Source organism: Haematobia irritans, chromosome 2 (assembly GCF_050003625.1).
Source record: "Haematobia irritans isolate KBUSLIRL chromosome 2, ASM5000362v1, whole genome shotgun sequence".
Lineage (NCBI taxonomy): Eukaryota > Metazoa > Arthropoda > Insecta > Diptera > Muscidae > Haematobia > Haematobia irritans.
This window is the reverse complement of record NC_134398.1, coordinates 143,962,675-143,974,287: the sequence shown is the minus strand read 5'-3', so window position 1 is coordinate 143,974,287 and position 11,613 is coordinate 143,962,675. Positions and strand designations below refer to the sequence as shown.

At 37.4% G+C, this 11,613-nt stretch overlaps 1 protein-coding gene across 2 annotated transcripts; it reads right to left on the bottom strand.

The window, feature by feature from the left end:
* Positions 1 to 224: 224 nt before the first annotated feature.
* Positions 225 to 11,033, bottom strand: LOC142226423 (uncharacterized). 2 transcript variants are annotated; one of them, XM_075296440.1, is made up of 2 exons: positions 10,712 to 11,033; positions 225 to 1,691 (listed from the first exon to the last, which is right to left on the bottom strand). In XM_075296440.1, exon 2 carries the CDS (start codon positions 1,647 to 1,649, stop codon positions 288 to 290), a length of 1,362 nt encoding a protein of 453 aa, XP_075152555.1. In that variant the 5' UTR covers positions 1,650 to 1,691; positions 10,712 to 11,033; the 3' UTR covers positions 225 to 287. The 2 variants fall into 2 exon arrangements, with proteins under 2 accessions (XP_075152555.1, XP_075152556.1); XM_075296441.1 differs by lacking the exon at positions 10,712 to 11,033 and adding an exon at positions 2,043 to 2,095.
* Between the last annotated feature and the right edge of the window lie 580 nt (positions 11,034 to 11,613).

Genomic DNA, 11,613 nt, shown 5'->3' with positions numbered 1-11,613 from the left:
ATTTGAAAAAAATATACATTAATTTAAAATTAAACAAATTAAAATAAAATAAATTAATTTAAGTAATTTTAATTTAAACTAAACTAATTTATCAAAGTAACTAACGCCTCACCTTTATGTTAAATATATTAATATAATTAATTAATTTTAATTTAAAGTGAACTAATTTGTCAAAGTATCTCTACCAACTTACCTTTATGATAAATAAATTAATTCCGTTATAATTCTCCTAACATTTTTTAAGAAAAATTTTTATTAAGACATTTTTTTTCATCTCAAATTAAATATCAAAATAAAGCTGAACGACAGCGTCTTAAAGCTGGCGCATCAGCATATGATGATGTTCTAACATAACCATAGCCATGATGAAGCGTCTCGGGTGGTTTGGTCCATTTAACAAAATAGCTTTTATAGACAACAGCTTGAATTTTAGGATTATTGGGCATGGACTTTCGATATCTACTACGAAATGGTCGTAAAAGCCATTGAAATCTATTACGACGTCTTGATGTGGCATTTTTACGTAGATAATTCAAATTCCATTGTTTTGGATCATTTGGATCACCCACTATGAGGGAACCAGAATGATGTAGAGCTACACTCTCACGTAGGGAAGACTTTAGGATATTACCAGAAATACTTTGTATTTCATTGGACCTGCAGGCATGCAATGGGGAATTATTGTCTGGGGCTACAGATGTTTGGCAGGATTTGTTAGAGGATTTTTGTGAAGATTTCTCTTGAGACCTGTTCCATGTCTCCATGCGAATAGACTGAGGAGCTGATTTGTGTATGATGGTACGTGTTTCATAGACTTCTACTTCGTCTTCTTTGGATTGCCAGCAGGAATTGACATTAAGGCAATGTATAGATCTGGAACTCTTTTGATTCTCTCGTGAGGACTTGGCCTCAGTTGGAGACTCTGGTTCCTCATTTATGGGAGCTATTTTTCGTATACGGTGATGCCTCCTTCGCAAATAATGACACAATTTGCTCTTGCCTCTTTTCTCCTCTACAGGAGTGGGTATCCTTTGGGATATTATATCCTGATTCAAGGATTGTTGAATATCCATTTGTGATGGCATCTTAACCAAAATGTAATGATCATTAACTAAACATATTTCAGATATGGTTTTGGGTATATGATGGTCATCAGCCGTTAAGTGTCCATTAAAGAATTGATTCACCTCACCCTCTTGATAGATACGATAGTCTGGAGGAGTATTATAGATTTCCTCAAACGATGTCCGCCCATAATCAATATTATTTTGATCTTCTCTCTCCTGAATGTGTTTATGACTTTCAAAACTTTTAGGATATTCCAAATGCCATTCAGTCCGTTGAGCTTCTCTTACCCCAACTTCTTCTTGATTATCTATGACACTGTCTACAGATTCAACAACAGGTGTTTGTTTAGTCAATGTTTTCGATTTGGTCACGTTTCTCAACCTTAATGGTGGTGATTGCCTTGGGATATTATTGCTATTGCTATTGTCAGAGGAACTGATTCTATTATAAGTTGGAGTATTTATTGATTTTCCATCATGCCATAGCTCATGATTGGAGTTAGTCCTTGGTGGTGGTAATGGCTGTTGTTCGATTTGATTTTCTTTCCCAGTTGTTGTTTGATGTTCCGTTGCCATTGGCATAGTTTCTTTTTTATTTCCTCCCCTCAAAAATTTCTAAAATGTCTAGAAAGGGAAAAATAACAAACAAACAAAATCACTATTACTGTTGTTTAGTATTTTTTTTGAAGTTTTGTTTCTACAACATTTCAAATAATTAGCATTATCGATTATTTAGGGTAATTTCTTCTGAATGTGTTCGATGAAATTTCAAGTTCAATATTCACAACAATTATATCCTAATGACCATAGAGACTTGCTGGCACCTTAATGATTTCTATCATCCCTCTGGGCTACACTCATTTTCATGGCTACAAATGATTAAGTTCCCTGCAATTGTCGGTGTTTAATTTGATGGTTTCGTATAGCATGAATGTTAATCTACTTCGATATATAATTAATTGATAATAATCGTACAACAAGTGAGAGGATCCACTTTGCGACACAAAGTCCAGGGGTATGTAAGGAGACAATTTACAATGAGAATAAATCTCTCAGATTTTTTCCAAAACTTCATAGATGGTAGAACTTTAACAGTAGATTACAACAGCTTTTTTTTCCTGGCAGAAGCAGCCGGGTAATTAGTTATTCAGTCTTAAAGTCTAATAAGATAATTGTTTATAAAACCGATTCTGATGAACCGATTACTGATTGAAATATACATCTCTAGAAAGCTAATGATAAGACCTTTGAAATTATGTATGAATATATTCGATATATCCATTCCGTATATACAGATGAAAACGTGTTTTTTGGAACCGGTTTTTTTTATTAAAACCGCTCAAAACTCAAAAACTACTCGATATAAAGGTGCTAATTAATCGATTCCATTTTGTAGTTAACACTTTTATCCAATAGAACATAATTAATCAAGCTTGCGATCGTTTTTTGTATGTATTGGTTTCTTTATTTTTCAATATTTCGCAATTACATTGAATTGCTTCATCAGGAGTCGATGTATACAAAACATTCACATGTAAAACAACAACAACACATAAAGCTTAAAACTAGAGTAGTATCACTACGTTCGTCTATTACTTTTATTGCACATCGACTCCTGATGAAGCAATTCAATGTAACAGGTTGGCTGATAAGTCCCCGGTCTAACAAAGAAAAACACATTTTTTTGTCAAAATTCGTTTTTATTATTCAACAAGAGCGATACAACGATTATAACGACCTTCCAATTTTTTGATACCATTTTGGTAGTACTCCTTCGGTTTTGCCTCAAAATAGGCCTCAGTTTCGGCGATCACCTCTTCATTGCAGCCAAATTTTTCCCTGAGAGCCTCCTTTTGAGGTCTGAGAACAAGAAAAAGTCGCTGGGGGCCAGATCTGGAGAATACGGTGGGTGGGGAAGCAATTCGAAGCCCAATTCATTAATTTTTGCCATCGTTCTCAATGACTTGTGGCACGGTGCGTTGTCTTGGTGGAACAACACTTTTTTCTTCTTCATATGGGGCCGTTTTGCCCCGATTTCGACCTTCAAACGCTCCAATAACGCCATATAATAGTCACTGTTTATGGTTTTTCCTTTCTCAAGATAATCCATAAAAATTATTCCATGCGCATCCCAAAAAAACAGAGGCCATTACTTTGCCAGTGGACTTTTGAGTCTTTCCACGCTTCGGAGACGGTTCACCGGTCTCTGTCCACTCAGCCGACTGTCGATTGGACTCAGGAGTGTAGTGATGGAGCCATGTTTCATCCATTGTCACATATCGACGAAAAAACTCGGGTGTATTACGAGTTAACAGCTTCAAACACCGCTAAGAATCATCAACACGTTGTTGTTTTTGGCACCCATTTTGCACAGAGCTTCCGCATATACACATATTGATGAATGATATGACCAACACGTTCCTTTGATATATTTAAGGCCTCTGCTATCTCGATCAACTTCATTTTACGGTCATTCAAAATCATTTTGTGGATTTTTTTGATGTTTTCGTCGGTAACCACCTCTTCCGGGCGTCCACTGCGTTCTCCGTCCTCCGTGCTCATTTCACCACGCTTGAATTTTGCATACCAATCAATTATTGTTGATTTCCCTGGGGCAGAGTCCGGAAACATTATCAAGCCAAGTTTTTGCTTCCACCGTATTTTTTCCCTTCAGAAAACAGTATTTTATCAAAACACGAAATTCCCTTTTTTCCATTTTTTTCACAATAACAAAAGTTGCTTCACAAAAGACGCTCTATCTCACAAACTAATTGACTTGCAAACGTCAAATGTTGACACGAATCATTTGAAGGTTGGTACTATATAAAAATAATATGCATTTAATACTAGCGACGCCATCTATGTGTCAGACCGGGGACTTATCAGCCAATCTGTTAATTGCGAAATATTGAAAAATAAAGAAACCAATACATACAAAAAACGATCTCAAGCTTGATTAATTATTTTCTATTGGATAAAAGAAAGATCGAATAAAATCAAAATTTCTAAGGTAACACTTTTACCTATACGTTATATTCAAATTTAGGCGGATATCTCCACTAGAACCGGAGATAATAACCGGTTTACAAAGAAAATGAATGATTGATCGATTCTTTGGTATTTTGTAAGGCCAAACTTTCTCTCCAAAATACCGAGTCCTGTTTGAAATGTTTGTCTGTCCACACATGTAACATTTTTGTCGCAACCATTTTATTTTCTTCGCAAATTATGGATTTGATTTCGGCAAGCCTGTTTAGCGAGAAAAACAACAAAATGTTCCATGGTCCCCGTCTAAAAATAACTTATTCCTCTTGAAACATGTTTGAGGTGATCATATTCCCTCTTTGCGTACAGGGCTTCAATTCTGTCTTTACACGCAAAAAAATAATACTTTCCTCCCAAACGAAATTTTAGACAAACAAAGTTCGTTTCTCACTAGATTTTCGCTGTAAGGAAGTTTATTTGGAAGAAAAGTATATTCTCTTTGTGATAAACGTTTTTTCTTTTCCAGGATGTAAAAACAATTTCATAAACTCAAACAAAAAAAACAATCTTTTCTGACTAATTGCATTTTCCCTCACGTCTTTCTCACTTCCACGAGGTTTTTTAGTTCTTAGCACATTTTTCTGTAATACAAAGAAGAAATTATTCGATATTATAGATTTTTTAAATATTACCTTTCGCCTGGACGGAGAATCGAACCGCGGACCATGCAATTGTACACTATCCGCTGACAGGTTGGCTGATAAGACCCCGTTCTGACACATAGATGGCGTCGCTAGTCTTAAATGCATATTATTTTTATACCCTTCACCACTACTGTGGTACAGGGTATAATAAGTTTTTGCATTTGTATGTAACGCCAAGAAGGAAAAGTCTGAGACCCATCGTTTAGTATACCGATCGTCTTAGAATTAAATTCTGAGTCGATTTAGCGATGTCCGTCTGTCTGTCTGTCCGTCTGTCTGTCTGTTGATGTATTTTTGTGTGCAAAGTACAGCTCTCAGTTTTAGTCCGATTGTCCTAAAATTTGGTATAGGGTCCTGTTTCGGCTCAAAGACGATCCCTATTGATTTTGGAAAAAATCGGTTTAGATTTAGATATAGCTGCCATATATATTTTTCACCGATCTGGTCATAATTGGCGTGTATATCAACCGATCTTCCTAAAATTCCGTACATCCGAATATTTTATGAGTCTCGAAAAACTTGGAAAATATCAGCCAAATCGGTTCAGATTTAGATATAGCTCCCATATATAGCTTTCGCCCGATTTACACTCATTTGCCCACAGAGGCCAATTTTTTGCTCCGATTTAGTTGAAATTTTGCGCAGGGAGTAGAATTAGCATTGTAGCTATGCGTGTCAAATTTGGTTGAAATCGGTTCAGATTTAGATATAGCTCCCATATATAGCTTTCGTCCGATTTACACTCAAATGACCACAGAGGCCAATTTTTTGCTCCGATTTAGTTGAAATTTTGCACTGGGAGTATAATTAGCATTGTTGCTATGCATGCCAAATTTTGTTGAAATCGGTTCAGATTTAGATATAGCTCCCAAATATAGCTTTCGCCCGATTTACACTCATTTGCCCACAGAGGCCAATTTTTTGCTCCGATTTAGTTGAAATTTTGCACAGGGAGTAGAATTAGCATTGTAGCTATACGTGCCAAATTTGGTTGAAATCGGTTCAGATTTAGATATAGCTCCTATATTTAGCTTTCGCCCGATTGACACTCATATGACCACAGAGGCCAATTGTTAACTCCGATTTAGTTGAAATTTTGCTCAGTGAGTAGAATTTGCATTGTAGCTATTCGTGCGAAATTTGGTTGAAATCGGTTCAGATTTAGATATATCTCCCATATATAGCTTTCGCCAGATTTACACTCATATGACCACAGAGGCCAATTTTTAACTCCGATTTATTTGAAATTTTGCACAGAGAGTAGAATTAGCATTGTAGCTATGCGTGCCAAATTTGGTTGACATCGGTTCAGATTTAGAGTTAGCTCCCATATATATGTTTTTCTGATTTCGACAAACATTTTCCTTGTAAAATCGCCACTGCTTAGTCGAAAAGTTGTAAAAATGACTCTAATTTTCCTAAACTTCTAATACATATATACCGAACGATAAATCATAAATAAACTTTTGCGAAGTTTCCTTAAAATTGCTTCAGATTTAAATGTTTCCCATATTTTTTTACTGAAATTGTGTTCCACCCTAGTGCATTAGCCGACTTAAATTTTGAGTCTATAGATTTTGTAGAAGTCTATCAAATTCTGTCCAGATCGAGTGATATTTAAATGTATGTATTTGGGACAAACCTTTATATATAGCACCCAACACATTTGACGGATGTGATATGGTATCGAAAATTTAGATCTACAAAGTGGTGCAGGGTATAATATAGTCGGCCCCGCCCGACTTCAGACTTTCCTTACTGGTTATATAGTACAAACCTTCAAATGATTCGTGTCAAAATTTGACGTCTGTAAGTCAATTAGTTTGTGAGATAGAGCGTCTTTTGTGAAGCAACTTTTGTTATTGTAAAAAAAATGGAAAAAAGGAATTTCGTGTTTTGATAAAATACTGTTTTCTGAAGGGGAAAAATACGGTGGAAGCAAAAACTTGGCTTGATAATGAGTTTCCGGACTCTGCCCCAGGGAAATCAACAGTAATTGATTGGTATGGAAAATTCAAGCGTGGTGAAATGTGCACGAAGGACGGTGAACGCAGTGGACGCCCGAAAGTGGTGGTTACCGACGAAAACATAAAAAAAATCCACAATATGATTTTGAATGACCGTAAAATCAAGTTGATCGAGATAGCAGAGGCCTTAAAGATATCAATGGAACGTGTTGGTCATATCATTCATCAATATTTGGATATGCGGAAGCTCTGTACAAAATGGGTGCAGCGCGAGCTTACAACAACAACGTGTTGATGATTTTGAGCGGTGTTTCCAGCTGTTAACTCGTAATACATCCGAGTTTTTCCGTCGATATGTGACAATCGAAGAAACATGGTCCCATCACTACACTCCTGAGTCCAATCGACAGTCGGCTGAGTGGACAGCGACCGGTGAACCGTCTCCGAAGCGTGGAAAGACTCAAAAGTCCGCTGGCAAAGTAATGGCCTCTGTTTTTTGGGATGCGCATGGAATAATTTTTATCGATTATCTTGAGAAGGGAGCGTTTGAAGGTCGAAATCGCGGCAAAACGGCCCCATATAAGAAGAAACAAGTGTATACGGCCGTAAGTTCGGCCAGGCCGAATCTTATGTAACCTCCACCATGGATTGCGTAGAAACTTCTACGAAAGACTGTCATCCACAATCGAATTACTTGGGTTGTGGTATCTTAAAACATCTTAACATCGTTTTCTAAATTGTGATTTAGTCCATACATGGTATATATTAGACAAAAAAGTTATGTATAGTTAAGTCTTCAAATAATTACGAATCGATATGGACTTTTTGTACGTAGAGAGCCCGAATTGAAATATGGGGGTCGCTTATATGGGGGCTATATACAATTATGAACTTCCTATGGACCAATTTTTGTGTGACCGATATGGACCTAGTTAGGCATGGTTGTTAACGACCATATACTAGCACAATGTACCAAATTTCAACTCACTCGGATGAAATTTGCTCCTCCAAGAGGCTCCAAAACCAAATCTCGGGATCGGTTTATATGGGGCTATGTATGATTATGGACTGATATGGACCACTTTTGGCATGGTTATCATATACTACCACCACGTACCAAATTTCAAGCAGATCGGATGAATTTTGCTTCTCCAAAAGGCACCGGAGTTCAAATCTGGGGATCGGTTTATATGGGAGCTATATATAATTATGGACTGATAGGAACTAATTCCTGCATGGTTGTTGGATACCATACACTAACATCACGTATCAAATTTCAACCGAATGGGAAGAATTTTGCTCTTCCAAGGGGCTCTGGAGGTCAAATCTGAGGATCGGTTTATATGGGGCCTATATATAATTATGGACCGTTATCGACCAATTTTTGCATGGGAGTTTGAGGCCATATATTAACACCACGTACCAAATTTCAACTGAATCAGATGAATTTTGGCCTTCCAAGAGGCTCCGGAGGTCAAATCTGGTGATCGATTTATATGGGAGCTATATATAAATATGGACCGATGTGGACCAATTTTTGCATGGTTGTTAGAGACCATATACTAACATCACGTACCAAATTTCAGCCGGATCGGATGAAATTTGCTTCTCTTAGCGGCCTCGCAAGCCAAATCGGGGGATCGGTTTATATGGGGGCTATATATAATTATGGACCGATGTGGACCAATTTTTGCATAGTTGTTAGAGACCATATACTAACACCATGTACCAAATTTCATCCGATCCGGCTGAAATTTCTCTTAGAGGCCTCGCAAGCCAAATCGGGGGATCGGTGTATATGGGGGCTTTATATAATTATGGACCGATGTAGACCAATTTTTGCATGGTTGTTAGAGACCATATACTGACACCATGTACCAAATTTCAGCCGTATCGGCTGAAATTTGGTACATGGACCGCAAATTTTGGGGTCCGTTTATATGAGGGCTATACGTAAAAGTGGACCGATATGGCCCATTTGCAATACCATCCGACCTACATCAATAACAACTACTTGTACCAAATTTCAAGTCGATAGCTTGTTTCGTTCGGAAGTTAGCGTTATTTCAACAGACGGACGGACGGACGGACATGCTCAGATCGACTCAGAATTTCACCACGACCCAGAATATATATACTTTATGGGGTCTTAGAGCAATATTTCGATGTGTTACAAACGGAATGACAAAGTTAATATACCCCCCATCCTATGGTGGAGGGTATAAAAAGTGTTGTTACACCAAGACAACGCACCGTGCCACAAGTTATTAAGAACGATGGCAAAAATACATGAATTGGGCTTCGGATTGCTTCCCCACCCACCGTATTCACCAGATCTGGCCCCCAGCGACTTTTTCTTGTTCTCAGATCTCAAATGGATGCTCGTTGTATCGCTCTTGAAGGGAACTATGTTGAATCATAAAAACGAATTTTGACAAAAAAATGTGTTTTTCTTCGTTAGACCGGGGACTTATCAGCCAACCTGTTATAATACCCTGTTCTACAGTGTGGCGCAGGGTATAAAAAAATTATCCAGATCGAGGAACTCCGCGAGTGATCTGTTGGTGAGTCAATAGGATTAGATGGTCATGCAAAAAGGTTACGCGTGTCTTGCAGCTCTTGATTACAGACGGAACACTCGTCAACTACGTCTATCATCGATAGGTGGGAATTGAAGCGACTGCACTTGTATGAAATTAGTTTGGCCAAAACTATCTATGGAAAGTATCTTTCCTGCGAGAAACGATTAACCTTGTATCTTCTCACTGCTTCAGCTAAAAAGTCATTATGAATCCTTTTCAGACCTACCTGGTTTGCTACCTAACAAGATCAATCCTCATTGATGGTTATCGATCCCTAAGACGTGGTGGTGGTGTTGATAGTTACTGCGATGAATTGTTATCGCAGTAACTGTCAACACCACCGTCTGGATGGAGATACTGCTTTGGCAATATATTATTGTGTCTACGTCCGAGGAGGATCTTAGTGCCCTATAAACATTATACAGGGATGTACTACACAGACATCCAGTCACAGTTCTAAGAACTGCACTCTGACAGATCTGTATGTCATTCCACTGCATATCACAGCCACATGAGGGCCTTGTTTCCACCACACGAATCTTATAACAAATTACAGTGGCGTGGGCAGACGACATTGAAATGCAATCGAATGTGACCGCGGGAATCTTGAGGTCTGAGTGATAATGCTGAGTCTCCATCTGAAAGACTTTGGAGACACATAACACGCATTCTTTAAGTTCGAAGTAATCCGCCTTCTTTAGTGCCAGCTTACCGATCTTGGTCCCACATAAATATAATCCAGGGTTGTACTGCAGAAACATCCAGTGTCTAGGGACAGCGTCCTGGCAGGTCTGTATATTATTCCATTGCATTCACTACGACTTGAGGGCCTTGTTTCTACCGCGGGGCTTATCACAACTTAAAAAGTTATTGAAAGTGATCCCGAGTATCTTGAGGTCTGCGAATGTTGCTTGATGATTGGGAGGTGTGTTCTTTTGCACCGCTAAATAATCCGATTTCCTTTGTAATAGTGGTAGCTAACTGAATTCCGGCGGATCAAACGGCATGAGACTTCTAATAGAATTTTGTATAATTAAAATCTTTCATATAATACGGTACACAGTCACATTGCCTCTGTAAGACAATTTCATAATTCTCCGGGTTACATCAGTCTTCCGTCTCATTAATATCCTATCGTCTATTCAAATCACTGTATTCCTAAATGGTCTACTATTTCCGTTCACTGACCATGGAATTATTTGAGGCCATTATCATTTCACACTAATAAAGAAATGGCAAATCTCACATAAATTAATATATGACTGGTTTGATGCAACTGTCCATTCTAGTATAATTCAATATTCACAATTTAATGATTTTACATATGTAACAAAAAATTAATTCTTGATTTGTAGTTCATTAAAAAAATATCCACCGAATATCTAACAACACTTTCTTTTACTTACTTTAAGTAACACTAATTTCCATAATTTTTACAACTGCACTTCATTGCTCTAATGAATTTATTGACTTAGAAGAACTTAGGATGAATGTATTACTCGCCGTCATTGTTGAGAAATGTTACCAAGGTCTTTGTTTTTTTTTTATTCGTTATTTTCCAAATACTTTGCACAAACTTAGCGAAATAAACAAATGTAATAAACTAACAAAATTGAAAAGCCAACATCACATTTTGTAAACATGCTCTTCTCAAGAGTCACACTATAATACTGAAGGAACGAAAGAACTACGCGCACAATAAACAATCAACAAACTTTGAACTTGTTATTGATGGTAAACACGATATCCAACTGAAACGAATTAAATTCAAATTCAAGCGTCGAGGTCTCTGAATTGAATGGACTCGAGGGAAGCCAGCCACCCGACCGGCAAACGACACAAACTTCGTTTAACAATTAAATTGTATGAAAATAACGGTATCAACGTATAGTCATCTCAACACTGGTGGTAACTTACCAGCACTGTGTATACAAACACCTAAACTCAACACAAATATAATGGTGGTGGGAAAAAAATTGCATACGATTTTCAAAGCATACTTTTAGGCGACTCATTTAGAAGGGCTATAGCGTAGAGCTGCCAACGCTTGTAAATTGCTATTATAGATAATTAGAAAAAATTATTGGTTTTCAATAGTGTGTAAAGTATTTTTGTTGTTAAATTTATTTTTTGCACTTGGTCGCAAAATTTAATCAAAATCGTTTAAAAATTTCGACCGGAATACTGCGAACAACAAATACATCGACGGACGTGATAGATCGTCTCAGGAGGCGATTCTGAGTCGATCGATTAAAGTAGAATAATTCCTATATGTTTCTCCCCAAATTGAATTATCTATCCCAGTCAG

Excerpts from the sequence above, each read along its gene's own strand:
- LOC142226423 (XM_075296440.1), bottom strand. The coding sequence starts at position 1,649 with ATGCCAATGGCAACGGAACATCAAACAACAACTGGGAAAGAAAATCAA.